Below are 15508 nucleotides of genomic sequence, written 5' to 3' on the forward strand. Positions count from 1 at the left end.
CAATCCGTAATATCTAATTGGAGTAATAGTGGTGGTTACTAGGAGATGTTTAAATATACGGAATTTGGTGGGGGTTATGTTTCATCAAAGGTGGATTTCCAGTGTTTAAAAGCAGCTGATGTCAATACAACTCACGATGAGTTCTGTTTGAAAATACAACCTATTTTGACCTAGGCATGTCAAGGTTTGATTTTATGAACAATTTTACAGCCAGAAGAAACATACTAAGGCCAGAACTCTGAGTTAGCTGTGTGTGATGTAATACAACAGAACGAGATTATCACTACCGTTATTTTCTATAAAACTAATTCACGCTGAAAATATAACCAAATTTCAGAATGTAAATGCAAAGTGTGGTGGTAATTATATTTTGCTTCATTTGGAAAAAAAGCATTTTGAGGTCTGGTCTTTGATCTTTGCGTTCCAAAGGTACTTGACGCCTAATTTAAAAGCTTCCAGCCGATCCCACGTTTGTTTTAAGGCAGCGAATGTCATCTTCTTTCAAGCCGTCAGGTGATTTGATTTTGATTTAGTTTTAGCATATTGTTACGAACTTATTAATTTGTGGCTCAGCCAAGAAATTAAGCAAACTCCAGCTTACCATTAGGCATGAGCTCAGATTTTGATTAAGGTTTGCCTTTGAGTTTTGGTCGGTCTAATAAAAATACTGCTGTAGTACAGATTTTGGACAAATAAGGCACACTTGTTTCAATAATGGGAACTCTCTCTATATTTTCAGTGATGGAGAAAATGAATGAAGAAATATACAGAAGGCCCTCAGCTCAAATCGTTACAAACTCACTCACTATTACTCAGTGGTGAAATGTGAACCGGTTTACTACTGGTTCGCTGGCTGTGCCTGCGCAGTGCGCACCACGCACCAAATGCGAGGTGTGAGCGCGCAGTGCATGCCGAAAGGAGGCATGTGGGAAGTAGAACAGTGCCGCAGGTGTGTGTGTGATCAGCTGTGGCACCCAATCTTTTTTTTACTTTTAAAAGCATTGCTTTTAAAAGTAAAAAAAAAAAAGCTTCTGACGATCGTGCTGCTCAGCTGTGATCATCAGAGGCTTTTAAAAACATTTTTTTTTTGCTTTTAAAAGAAAAAAAAAGCTCCTGATGATCAGGCAACTCAGCTGGGATCGTCAGAGCCTTTTAAAAGCATTCTTTTAAACAACCTCTACCCACAAAATGACGCTATAGGGCACTGCACACCAGAACAACTAGACACAAGGACAGTTTTTCCCCGAACACCATCACTTAGCTAAACAAATAATTCCCTCAACACTGTCAAACTAGTTACTAAATCTGCATTACTATTAATCTTCTCATCATTCCTATCACCCATCTCCTCCCACTTATGACTGTATGACTGTAACTTGTTGCTGTATCCTTACGATTTATATTGTTTCCTAGTATGATTCAATTGCTTATTTGTTCCCTATGACTATCATTAAGTGTTGTACCTTATGATTCTTGACAAATGTATCTTGTCTTTTTATGTACACTGAGAGCATATGCATCAAAGACAAATTCCTTGTGTGTCCAATCACACTTGGCCAATAATTCTATCTATCTATCTATCTATCTATCTATCTATCTATCTATCTATCTATCTATCTATCTATCATCTATCTATCTTTTTTGAGAGTCCTGCCAGACTGTGTTGAGATGAACTGATAAGGCTACAAGGCTCATCCTTGTTCTGAAAACATTTCTGGTGATCATTGAGCAGGATTTGATGGGTGATGGTCTCGGTGACTACAAATGTTGCTATGGGCTATAGAAAATGTACTGGAGACACGCGATCTATAAAGTAAGACTTCTGAAATCATCAGATCTTCAAGGTAGGGCAGATGAGGAGGTAGGCTCCATGTGGGTTATTGAAACTCTTTATTTTATTGTGGCAAAACAACAATCTCGAAAGCCTGCCAGAATTTCTCTCTGACCCCCGTTTATGGCTTGTAGAATCAAAATCAACCCAACATTTTCTGTTTCTTTCTCACTCCTTACTCCCTCTCAAGACCAGCTGATGCTTACTTAATAGCTGTTGAACATCTGCTTCAAGGCTACCTCTCTGCTCCTCTACAGAACAAGACCTGTGTGACTTTAGTTCTACCGTACTTAAGAGAATAACGCAGGGCATGAAGTACCAGCTTCAGACGCCTAATAGATGCGGCAAGTCGATTGGAAAGAGAACATACTTCAAGTCTCAACAAAACTTGGGAGAAAGGCTGCGACAGGAATAAAGCACACTTTATTCACATCTCTTGCTGTTGTCTTATAAAATGCTCCGATTAAGGAAGAGCAAGGTGAAAAAGAGACATAATAATGGCGAAGCCACTGAGAAAACAAACCTTTTCCCACCTACTTTAGGGGTGTCCAATCTGTGCCCTGGTCCGCATGGAACACTGGACAGCTGGTACTGTGGCCCCATAAGATCATAAACGTTTAACGTGATGTGATTTTTTTTAGCAATATTGGTATATACATTAACTATATCTTTGATAGGCAGTCCAAGACAATTCTTCTTCACTCCATGCTGCCCAGGCAAGTCAAAAGGTTGGACACCCATTAACTAGAGCATCAGTTAACCGTCACATGACGTTTGGCAATAATTTCCCCATTCGCGGAGCTGGGGTGAGCGTGGCCTGCGAGTGACACATCCGGCCTGTGGTCCGCCAGTTTGACATCCATGGATCACTGGTCCTATTCCTGATATCTTTAGCAAGTCAGAAATCCATGACTTCCATTACTGTTAAGACATGGGCAGATGTTCTTGAGGATGGATAATCAACTCTCTGGCTTAAAAACTCAAGATAAAATGGCTCCGTATGTTCTTATGTCACCCCGTTTCTCCCTTTCGGCTTCTCTCTTTGCTCCTTGTAACATTCATATTAAACCTAAGTGTCCTTTCTTCAACAGCGATGTCATACTGAATAACAGAATAACAGAGTTGAGAGGGACCATGGAGCAGGGGCGAAATGCTACCGGTTCGCTCCAGTTCGGGCAAACCGGTAGTGATAAACACTACCGGTTCAGGTGAACCGCTAGTTAAAAAAAGCTACCAGTTCCTTCGAACCGGTATTTCCGACGATCAGCTGTGCCGCGTGGTTTAGCTTTGCTAGAAAGCAGGAAATCCTGCTTTCTAGCAAAGTTAAATCGCGCGTCACAACTGATCCCCCGCCTTGCTCTTCTACTTACCTTCCCAAGCCTCCTTTTGGTGTGTACTGCACATGCGCGTGTGTAGTGCACACTTGGTGCGCATGCACGGCCAGCAAACCGGTAGCAAATCGGTTTAGATTTCACCACTGCCCTGGAGGTCTTCTCATCCAATCCCCTGCTGAAACAGGAGACCCTACCCCATTCCAGACAAAGGATTATCCAGTTCCTTCTTAAAAGCCTCCAGTGTCGAAGGACCCACAACTTCTGAAGGCAAGTCGTTCCACTGTTTAATTGTTCTCACTGTCAGGAAATTTCTCCTTAGTTCTAGGTTGGTTCTCTCTTTGTTCAGTTTCCACCCTTTGCTTGTTTTCTTGCCTTCAGGTGCATTGGAGAATAGGCTGACCCCTTCCCTCTTTGTGGCAGCCCCTCAAATATGAAAGGAAGCCATGCTCAAGTTTACCATTTGCAAATTAAACCAGCATACGAGTTAACGTAATGGACATTGTTTATTAGGAATACAGGCCAAGAATGTTTAAAAACCGTAAACCAAACGTAAGGAAGAAAGCAACAGAGGCTTTACATAAAAAGACTGCTTCCAATAGTTTTCTTAATCAAATAGCCGCAGCCTAATTCTTATTCGGAAAACGCTGGGATTCTCTTTGCGCATAGACATGGTTCGGTATGCAACGAGAAGATTAGAGGGAAATCATAACATAGTCTAGTCCAGCCCTTCATCATAACAGGCTGTGGGGAGGCACAATTTTTCCTTGGCGGAGCATCCTCTGTTCCTTTTTTTTAAACATATTTTTTAAATTTTTAGTTTTACGTATCGGCTGTTTTCATGATTAAAATTTAGGATAACTGCATGATAACTACGAGTAAGGGGTATATCCCGCAGATGATTTTAGGCTGGCATAATTTCAAAAGGTAGACTGCATTATGTTGATTTGTTTCTGATTCTGCGAATCAGTCTTTTTACTCCAATATTATTAGGGTGCTTTAATCTTCTGACATTAAGCTTCTCTTTGCACTTGATTGGATACAAAGATTAAGACAAACAATCCAAAGCATTTCGAGTAAAAATGTCTTCCAGTACAATCAGAACAATCTAACAGTTTGCTGGAGGATTAAATTATAAACATGGAAGTCATATTTTGGAAAGAGATAAATGACGATCAGACTGGGGCACTAGAGTTGGGGTTGTTTTTTTTTTTTTTTGGCTCACTGAAAGTTCAATTTACGTAGAACCATCTTTTCAGGAAAGACAGTTATATGGAAAGAAAGTGAGAATATGGAATGCATGCAGTAGGACAGTGATGGCGAACCTTTTAGACACAGAGTGCCCAAATCGGAAGGCGCGCATCTGTGCCAGAGTGCTGGAAATCCGAAGACCAGCTGGCTGGCGCACATGCGCACCTCGGAAACCCAACAACCAGCTGGCTGAGCTGGGGCGATGGCGCGCATGCACACAGAGAGGGCTCTGTGTGCCACCTCTGGCACGCCCGCTATAGGTTCGCCATCACGGCAGTAGGATCTACGGGGGAGAGAGAGGAATTTATTAAATAAAAGACAATGGCGAATATATACAATCCGTCCTCTGAAATGAGGCTATCGCTTTACAAATAAATTAAAAGGAAAAAACAAACAGCAACATTTCAACATTTACAAATACCACAGCAAAATGCTTCCTTCAGTCTGTCTATGATTCGGTAGGTTTAGTCTGGATCAAGTGGTAGTTCCTGCATCGAGACCTAAAGGTCGATCACATTGCATCGAAATGGAATCGGTGTGCTTCTTGCCTTTTCTCGCGATCATCTGCTTTCTGGAACAAGGGCAACAAGGAAACGATTATTTTAGGGGAAAAAATATAATATGCTTTTGTTGGCTGCACCTAACGCTGATGATCAGAACTGTAAAAATCACACACACAAAAAATGATTACCCTAAAAAAATTTTATTTTATTTTTTTTTATTTTAATTTGATTTATATGCCGCCCTCCTCCGGAGACTCAGGGCGGCTTACAATGCGTTAAGCAATAGTCTTCATCCTTTTGTATATTTATACAAAGTCAGCTTATTGCCCCCACAAACTGGGTCCTCATTTAACCTACCTTAGAAAGGATGGAAGGCTGAGTCAACCTTGAGCCTGGGTAGATTCGAACCTGCAGAAATTGCAGGCAGCTGTGTTAATAACAGGGTGCATTAAACCACTGTACTACCAAGGCTCCTTGATACTACTGGAATGCTTACTAAAACCCTTGACGGATAATAGTTTATTAGGCATCAGGAGGAAGAATCTAGCCAAAAGTGGACACCATAAATCTAAATTCTTTGGCGCAAAGCTTTTGCTGGTCCATCAAGCTTTTTTCTTTTAGGACAATAAAATAAAAAGGAACATCTATGGGACAGCACATACATGCTGAGTCTTGGGGAGGGTGGTAGGGGAGGGAGGGAGCTTGAAAGGTTCCTATTTTGTTTTAAACAGGGAATCTCTCTCTTGTCCTATTCACAATGCCCACTTTTGACCTAGTTATGTGTGTCGGAAGAATGATCCTAATGGGGCAATGCTATCGGTCTCATTAAAAACCCTGGAAAAATCGGCAGTTCCCAAAAGGTGGGTTTACTTTTTTTTTTATAAACATCAACCTATTTCAGAGATTTTTTTTTAAAAAAAAATCTTATTATTTTTTTATTTTTATCCTGCCTTTATTATTTTTATAGATAACTCAAGGTGGCGAACAAACCTCACACTCTGGCCTCCTCCTGTTTTCCCCGCAACAACAATCCTAAAAGTTGAGCTGGGCTGAGAGAGAATGATTGGTCCAAAGTCACCCGGCTGGCATCCTGCCTAAGGCGCAGTGTGGAATTCAAAGTTTTTTACTACTGGTTCTGTGGGTGTGGCTTGGTGGGCGTGGCATGGCTTGGTGGGTGTGGCAGAGGAAGGATACTTAAAATCTCCATTCCCACCCCACTCCAGGGGAAGGATACTGTAAAATCTCCATTCCCTCCCCACTCCAGGGGAAGGAAACTGTAAAATCCCCATTTCCTCCCAATCAGCTGGGACTCGGGAGGCAGAGAATAGATAGGGGCGGGGACAGTCAGAGGTGGTATTTACCGGTTCTCCAAAGTACTCAAAATTTCCACTATTGGTTCTCCAGAACTGGTCAGAACCTGCTGAAACCCAAAGTCACCCAGCCAACTTTCCTGCCTAAGGCGGGACTAGAACTCATCGTCTCCTGGTGAATGACCCAAAGTCACCCAGCCAACTTTCGTGCCTAAAGCAGCACTAGAAGTCACCGTCTCCTGGTGAATGGCCCAAAGTCACCCCGCCAGCTTTCCTGCCTAAGGCGGGACTAGAACTCATCGTCTCCTGGTGAATGACCCAAAGTCACCCAGCCAACTTTCGTGCCTAAAGCAGCATTAGAAGTCACCGTCTCCTGGTGAATGGCCCAAAGTCACCCCGCCAGCTTTCATGCCTAAGGTGGGACTAGAACTCACCGTCTCCTGGTGAATGACCCAAAGACACCCGGCCAGCTTTTATGTCTAAGGCAGGACTAGAACTCACCGTCTCCTGGTGAATGACCTAAAGTCACCCCCCCCCAGCTTTCATGCCTAAAGTGGGACTAGAACTCACCGTCTCCCGGCCAGCTTTTATGTCTAAAGGCAGGACTAGAACTCACCGTCTCCTGCTTTCTAGCCTAATTGCCTTCACCACCAGGCCAAACTGGCTTGGGTTTCAGAACCTGCTGAAACCCAAAGTCACCCGGCCAGCTTTTATGTCTAAGGCAGGACTAGAACTCACCGTCTCCTGCTTTCTAGCCTAATTGCCTTCACCACCAGGCCAAACTGGCTCTCTTCATTAAGCACGACTTTATTATCAATTGTACTCGTGTCCTGCTCGTTGGTTTTTCACTTGGCTACTAACCACGAAACAGAATCCCTGAACAGATAAACCTTGAATCTGACCCAGTGTGGCTCTGCCTTGTATTCATAACCAAGGAGAAGTCGAAAGCAGGCAAGGGGTATGATGGTTCTGTCTGAAGGTGGCATGTGAGACATGCATCATTACCATCTCACCCTTAATCTGACAAGGTGTTCTCACTGCCTGTGGCTGAACCAGGACTTCAGCTTGACGGTGCTGCTTTGGATTTTACTGTCAGCCCTTTATCCTTCAGGGAAAAGTGTGGCGTTCAGGTGTTAATCACACTCCGACTTCTTGGCAGGAAGGTGCTCCTGCCACAAAGGCTCTGACATGTCTCAGTCTATAAAAACACCCCATGACACATTCCCTTCCACCCGTCCATTATCTCGGCAAAGAATTCGCGCTGCATAATGGGCCGCGTACCTGCCTGCCTTTCCTCTTTTCCATTCTTAATTCTGAACCCGTTGTATTTCCTGTCTCACGGATGACATTTTCAAAAGGTTATTTTGGAACTTTCCATTAATGCAGGGATCTAAACAAGCAGGCACACTGCCCGCCTTTGCGCAGCCCGCCAGGTCGGGGATTCGTTCGAACGGCATCGTAATGGGTGCATCTGATCCCGCTTAAAGGCAACCAACCACAGCTTGCTTATTTAGTGTAACCATCGGCAGCGAAAAGCAAGTGATTTTTTAGATCGGGGCTTGCTTGCTTCGCGAGCGAAATTATATTGCCAAAACTCATAAAAAATAAATAAATAAATAAATCAGAAGTTTATTCATTTGTTTGGGGTTCCGTACAGCAGCTTCTTGTCGGATAAGGGAACAGAAGGCTAAAGTGACTCGCAAACAAAGTCGCTCGTTAAGCGACTGCTGTGGTCATTAAGGGAACATCAAAGGTCTCAAGTGAACTAATTGTTCAGCATTGTGGCCGTTTTGCAGAAAATGGAAAGTATATGCCGGGTTAGGGCAAAGACGTCGTAAAACATGGCCAGGTGATCACAGGGCTCTGCAAAGGATTCTAAAGGTGGGCTGGTTGCCAAGTGTCCAAAATGGAATTTGCATTGGGGAAGGGTCAGAATTTTGCAGCAGGGTCATTTGTACTCCTGGGGAGTCCATCCGACCACTGAACGGTTGCTAAGCGACCAGGTGTTAAGGTGAGGACTCCTGTATTGAAGGTGCGTTGGGGAAGAAGTGGGAAATCTATGCCTTGGTGAGCTTCGGTGGTGCAGTGGTTAGAGTGCAGTACTGCAGGTTACTTCTGCTGACTGCCGGCTGCCTGCAATTCGCCAGTTCAAATTTCACCAGGTTCAAGGTTGACTCAGCCTTCCATCTTTCCGAGGTGGGTAAAATGAGGACCCAGATTGTTGCGGGCAAGAGGCTGATTCTGTGAACCGCTTAGAGAGGGCTGTGAAGCACTGTGAAGTGGTATATAAGTCTAAGTGCTATTGCTATTGCAGGCAAAACTCTGCTCGCTGCCAGGAGTTCGATTCTGATTGAATCAAGGTTGATTCAGCCTTCCATCCTTCTCGGGTTGGTAAAATGAGGACCCAGATTGTTGGGGGCAATAGGCTGACTCTGTGAACCGCTTAGAGAGGGCTGTAAAGCACTGTTAAGTGGTATATAAGTCTAAGTGCTATTGCTAAGTGCTATTGGTGAAGACTTCAAACTAGGATAGCTGGCAAGACAGGGCGCTTAAGAACGTTTCTCTCCGAGGCGCCTCAATATCTAGGAGTTAGGATTTATGTGCCCTTTGGGTTTTGGTAATCATGCAGGCTCATAAGTGCTTTCCTGGGGTGCCACAAATGGCCTTGAGAGAAAAAGGCTTGGTGTGTTGAAGAACTGTAAAAGACAGCAGGGAAGGGGCAGAATCGACTAGAAATCGGTAACACAAGCCATCGTTGATTTTACTTCTCCGCAGGAAATGCTCCTGGCATATTGAAGGAACCCGCACCACAGCAATTCCCATTTAGCCTTAATGACGAAGCACACAAGATGCTTTCTCAGCTGCATCCCATCTCTTGTTCCACGGAGGAGAGAGTGGGGGGGGGAAACGGTCTATCCTAAACTATACTTAATTTGAACCATTTCTGCAGGGAAAACTTTTGCTGTTGAAACTCGGGTTTGGAAGATGCTAAGACAAAGCTAACCTTTCTCCTATCGGCCAGTTTTCTTTCCAGGGGAATTCATGCTTATTCCATTCTTCAAACTAGGCACTTCCTCCCGTGCTAAAATAGAGTGCCCTTCGCTCTTATTATTTTTCAGTTTCTTTAGAAAGCCTGGCAGCCAATTGATGGATTACCATACTTTTCGGAGTATAAGATGCACCTTTTTCCCCCCTAAAAGGGGGTGAAAATTTAGGTGTGTCTTATACACCGAATGTAGTCACGCCCACCCACTGGCCCCCATCCTTTGCCCTCTGCCTCCCAGCAGTTACTTCCTTGCAAGCAAACAGCAAGAAAAAACAGCTCTTTCAGCTTCAGCACAGCCTAATTAGCACAAGTTGATTGGATCGGCCTCCCGACTCTTGACTGATTTGCTCTCAGCTGTTTTGCGCAGGCTCTGCTGCTTGCTGCAAAGAGGTAAATTGCTGGAGCAGATTTTTTTTCCCCTTGTGCTAATCAAGCTATGCTGAAAACAAAAATGAAAGTAAAGCAGGCTGTTTGCTGCAACGAGGCAAAATTACTGGGAGGCAGAGGCAGAGGGAGATTTCTTTTTCTTCTTTTCCTCACCAAAAAAGGTAGGTGCGTCTTATACTCCGAAAAATACGGTATAATGTTCCATTTAGAACTTAGGGGTGGAAGAGCAAAAGAACAATCATGCAGACATCGTTCGGCGTCGTGTGCCGGGTGTTGTCTCAAGGACTGAATTGCATTATTGCTTAGTGTGTCCTTCCTGTTCCTTGGTGCTAATGTGGCGCAAGGATCCGCGGTTCTAATCTCGGCTAATTTGCAAGCGAAACCTTCAGAAACACCAAGTAACTAGGTTACTTGGTGTCATAAAGGACAACAACAAGCCACCGCAAGGCTCAAAAAAAAAAAAAAAGTGATCATTTCCACAGGTATGATTATGGCTTGCCCAGCCGGCAAATACTTAACTGTCTATCCCCGCTGTTGAATAGTCAGCTATGAATAGAAAGCCCTACGAGAAATGGGGACAGACATGTTCTTTTGTGGCACTGAAAAAGGAAGCTTTTTAAGTAACTTCTGGGAATCAATGCGCTTCAACAGAGTAAAATAGCAGCTTTGCTCATAGTTGGGTAAAATATCTCTGTTTTGAAGCTTGTCGATAAGGAAGCCAGCAAGGGCGCTTAATTCAGAGGGAAGAAACTGCTTTCTATTACAGCCGAGCTGAACAAGAAGGAAAAAAAAAAGAGAGGCTGACTTAATTTCATTCATTGCCGGAGCCGCATTGTCCAGGGAACTTTTCAAGACAAGACACCCCCCCCTCCCCCCCCCCCCGCATAGGCAGAGGTCACCCAAACGCTTCCAGCTCAACAAACTTCTAAAAGGCAGCTTTTAATGCCGCCCTTTAACCTCCCTGGGACCTTGGAGAGCAAATTGGGAGAGGAGAACAGGCTCGTTCTTTCTAATCTTGGCAATGGTCACTGTGCTAACGTATTCCCTAATGAATGGAAGAAAAGAAGGGAGGAGGGAGGAGAGAGAGAAGGAAGGGAGGGAAGGGAGAGGGAAAAGAAGAAAGGGAGGAAGCAAGCGTGGAAGGAAAAGATGTGTTGTGGTCCGCCAGCAGCCTGTGGAGCTGGCAGCAGAGTCGGACAGTGAGGAGGCTGGGGAGGACCATGGGCCAGTCCTGGAGTCTCGGGAAGGCTCGGACGAGGGCTCTGCATCGGAAGCAGATAAAGGGCCATCTGGGAGCTGCCTCCAGAGCCTCCAGAGTCGGACCTTATCAAGGCAGAGGAACAGGGGGAGACTATTCCCAGTGCGTGTATGCACAGGACTGCCAGAAGGCAAGAATAGCTAAAACAAAAGGGATGACTCGGGAGTACGGCTGGGAGATGATTGGCCCCTCCCATAAGACTTAAAAGAGGAGCAAAGGCACTTGGGCCTTTGCAGGAAGCAACGTTTGTTCATTCGGTTCAGCTTAAAGCCTGAAGCTCTGTTTGATTCTGGATCCGTGTGGCTTTGCCAATTAGGTCTTTGGCAGTGTGTCAAGGGAGATAAAGGTGGGTGACTATCCCGAAGGACTTCTCCCAAAGGAGTCTTTATAACTAATTGGGACTCATCTGTGAATGAACAGAATTCACAGCTGTTGCAATAAAAGAGGTTTTTAGGACTACTTGTGTGTTTTAATGATTCTGGAAGCCTAGGTTAGAACAGGAGGGAGGGAGGAAGGTAGAAGGAAGGGAGGGAGGGAAGGAAGATAGAGAGAAAAGAAGAAAGGAAGGAAGGAAGAGAGGGAGGGAGGGAGGAAGGAAGGAAGATAAAGAGAAGGGAGGGAAGGAGGGAAGATACAGAGAAAAGAAGAAAGGGAGGGAGGGAGGAAGGAAGGAAATTAAAGAGGAAAATTCTGTGGCTTAAAGAAACTCCAAAAAAAAAACTAATGTAAAAAAATGAGGATTTAAGAAGAAAAGGGGTGTCTTAAGTTTTCCCGAGGTTTAATATCTACTTCAGACCTTAAAAATACTTGGATCTTCCAAAAATAAATATCAAGTTAGTTTTTCCAAATTGGGGGTGTGGGTGGGTGGGTCTTAAGGGGTAAACCTCGATTGATGGCACCAATGTCATCCCTTAAATTCCCATTAAGAAGCGGAAAATATTTGCTCTGTCCACAGCACTGCCTTGACTCCTAAAGGCTGATAACCATGTGGTTTTATTGGGGCTTAGCCTCCTGCAGCGGGTAGGATCTATTTACTGTGTTTTGACTGCCTTGGCTTACAATTTTTGCACAGAAGCGCACAAACTAAGCCCTTCAGTCATCCCCAGTCTCGGCCACCTCCAACCACTGTTACAGAAATGTGACAGAAAGAGGGAAATGATTAAATACACGGCTGGGGAATAAACCCATGAACTATTTAAATAACAGAATACGCGTAAAGGAAAGGGAAAGAAATATAGCTTCGGCACTGGAGCAGCAATCCAGTAAGTTTCGGAATGCGTCCTTTATAAGCAGGTCAGGTAAAGGCTGAGTGCATTTCCCGTTAGCCTGGAAAATGTTGTGGAGCCCTGGTGTGGACTCCGGCTGAGCCAATTGTGGCTTTGTGCAATGGGAGAGCCCCTCTAAAATTTAAAGAGCAATTTGAAATTTAATTTAAAATTGAAAGACTTCATGGAAAGAATACGTGGTGTTGCAGTGGTTAGAATGCAGAATTGCAGGCTAACTCACTGCCCACTGCCAGTAGTTCGATCCTGACTGGCTCAAGGTTGACTCAGCCCTCTGTCCTTCCGAGGTCAGTAAAATAAGGACCCGGATTGTTTGGGGCAAGATGCTGACTCTGTAAACTGCTCAGAGAGGGCTGTAAAGCAGTAGTAAAGTAAAGTAAAGTAGTAAAGCTGAAGCAGTATATAAGTCTAAGGGCTATTGCTATTGCCCTCCCTTCCTCCCTTCCTTCCTTCCTTCCTTCCTTCCTTCCTTCCTTCCTTCCTTCCTTCCTTCCTTCCTCCCTCCCTCCCTCCCTCCCTCCCTTCCTTCCGTGGTTGCACAGTGGTTAGAATGCCATATTGCAGGCTAGCTCTGCCCACAGCCTGGAGTTCGATCTTGACCGGCTCAAGATTGACTCATCCTTCCATCCTTCCGAAGTCAGTAAAATGAGGACCCAGATTGTTGGGGGCAATAGGCTGTCTCTGTAAACCGCTTAGAGAGGGCTGTAAAGCACTGTGAAGCGGTATATAAGTCTAAGAGCTGTTGTTATTCTTTCTATTGTCAATCCTTGGTGTAACACAAAGCTCTTTCTAAATATGGCCTTAGGTCAACAAGCAAGGTAGAAAAATATTGCCAAGCTTACCTTCTCTTGCCAGTGCAGTATGCCAATGATGGCTAAAATGAAGACACAGACTCCAATTAAGGCAATTGCTGTTAGCAGTACGATGTTACTCGGGGTCAGGTACAGCTTAGCACTCCAGCTGGGGGGCGGAGGGTGGGGGGAAAGAGAAGAATCCAAGATCAATCAGTGGTCCCGTGGACGGCCATGAAGAGAAGGTCTTCCACAGGGGATGGGGAAAGCCAACACAGAAACAGATTCTTGATCCCAAGCTTCCTAGATGTGGAGCTTTAGAGGATGCAAAGGCATGAGTAACAACTTCTCTTTGTTCCCTGGCATGGAGGCATCTGTCATGTCAGAGTAAGGTTTTAACTTGTAGTTTGAAGCTGTTGACTCACTTCCAAGCTCACATGTGCAAACGGAACAAAGAGAGAAAATGGAAGAAAACTGGGTGGCAGGAAATAAGCCAATTTTCTACGAATGGGTAATAATAAGTGGTGGGATGGCAAAATAGATATCTAGTTATAGAAATCGAAGAATAGAATAGAATAGAATAGAATAGAATAGAATAGAATAGAATAGAATAGAATAGAATAGAATAGAATAGAATAGAATTCTTTATTGGCCAAGTGTGATTGGACACACAAAGAATTTGTCTTTGGTGCATAAGGTCTCAGTGTACATAAAAGCTATCAGTTATAAATCAGGATCATAGTCATCATTAAAATATGTTCATCATAAATCATAAGATACAACACTTAATGATAGTCATAGGATACTAAATAAGCAATCAACATAAATCATACCAGGAAACTAAATAAAACAATATAAATTGTAAAGACACAAGCAATAGTTTGACAGTGTTGTGGGAATTATCCTGTTTTCCCCCAAAATAAGACATCCCCTGATAATAAGCCCAATTGGGCTTTTGAGCTCATGGCAATAAGGCCAAGCGCTTATTTCAGGGTTCAAAAAAATACAAGACAGGGTCTTATTTTCGGGGAAACATGGTAGTTGTTTAGCAGAGTGATGGCATGGAGGAAAAAAACTGTCCTTGTGTCTAGTTGAAAGTCTCCGAGACTTTGGAATTCAACCACTCGCCACATAACAGGCCAGATCTAACAACTGTCGAGAAGAAAGGGGAAAAAAAAAGAAAAAGAAAAGGCTGAATGATGGATGTTGTAGTACCTGGAGACAGTGTAACAGAAGAAAAAGGACTGGGGAGAATCATAACATATAAAGACCTGCAAACGGAACGACTGTGGTAGAGGGGAAGAAAAAAAAAAGAAGAAGGAAAGATAGTACTAATAGTGATAGGCGCCTTGAGTGCAATTCCAAAACATCTGGAGCACCATTTAAACACCATTGGCATTGACAATCGTCATCCATCAAGTCAAAAAGCAGCTTGACTTGGAATAGCTTCCATCCTGCAACAATGCCTTTGATACCATCAACCCACATCTGGCTATCCCAGGTCCTTGGGAAGGACTCGCTAGGATAAAAATGGCAAACCCACTCTAAACATCTGGCTTATTGTGCCAAGAACCATAAGAAGAATATTATTTATATTCTAAATGTCTAACCGATTATGTGAAGGGATGCGTATTTGGGGAATTAGCAGGTTTTATGATAGGGAGGGATTAGAACTAGGAACATTTCTCTCTCTTTTTTAATTTTCTTCAGAAGGTTGCCAAAGGGGGTCACGTGACCCTGGGACACCGCAAGGGTCATAAAAATATGAACCAGTTGCCGTCCAAATTTTGATCATGTGACCGTGGGGAGGCTTCAAGGGTCGTAAAGTGTAAAAAATGGTCGTAAGTCACTTTTTTTCAGTGCCGCTGTAACTTCAAAAGGTTACTAAATGACCTGTTGTAAGTTGAGGATTACCTGCATGTCTTCCTTCATATCACTGAGATGCATAAGAAGTTGACCGTTCTCTCTCAATTCAGGCTAAAACAGTGAACTAAATTTAGAGTCCTACCTATCATAATTTATGATGGTGATGATGATGATGATGATGATGATGATGATGGAGGAGGAGGAGGACTTGCTGCTCTCTGAACCTGGTTGTTTTCTTGGAGACATTTCATTACCCAACTAGGGAATATCATCAGTGCTAGAAGGGAGTGGGAGGAGGAGGAGGAGGAGGAGGAGGACTATGAAGGTTCCTTGGTGCTCTCTGAGTCTGGTTGTTTCCTTGCAGACATTTAGTTACCCAACTAGGGAACATCATTAGTGCTAGAAGGGAGTGTGGTGAGGAGGAAGAGGAAGAGGCAGCCTTGTGGGGTTCCTTGGTGCTCCTTGAGTCTGGTTGTTTTTTTTGCAGGTATTTCATTACCCAACTAGGGAACATCACCAATGCTAGAAGGGAATGGGGGGGAGGAGGGAGAAGGAGGGGAAAAATAAGCAACGGTGGCTCTGTATTTAATTGCTTGGCAAATGGCTGCATAGATTATTGGAAGTTCATAAATAGTATGTCAATATTCAGCA

General features: G+C 43.9%; 1 protein-coding gene across 1 annotated transcript in view; it reads right to left on the reverse strand.

Annotated features, from left to right (window-relative positions):
- Positions 1 to 3649: 3649 nt before the first annotated feature.
- Positions 3650 to 15508, reverse strand: part of ITFG1 (integrin alpha FG-GAP repeat containing 1) — a 97652-nt gene continuing 85793 nt past the window's right edge. Inside the window, exons 17-18 of the mRNA XM_070952677.1 lie at positions 13043 to 13160; positions 3650 to 4984 (exon numbers count right to left, since the gene is read on the reverse strand). Coding sequence (XP_070808778.1) covers positions 4925 to 4984; positions 13043 to 13160 — 178 coding nt within the window. The 3' untranslated portion in view covers positions 3650 to 4924. The remainder of the gene's footprint in view (positions 4985 to 13042; positions 13161 to 15508) is intronic.

Source organism: Pituophis catenifer, unplaced genomic scaffold (assembly GCF_029215685.1).
Source record: "Pituophis catenifer annectens isolate HBS135680 unplaced genomic scaffold, rPitCat1.0.hap2 SCAF_13, whole genome shotgun sequence".
Classification (NCBI taxonomy): Eukaryota; Metazoa; Chordata; class Lepidosauria; order Squamata; family Colubridae; genus Pituophis; species Pituophis catenifer.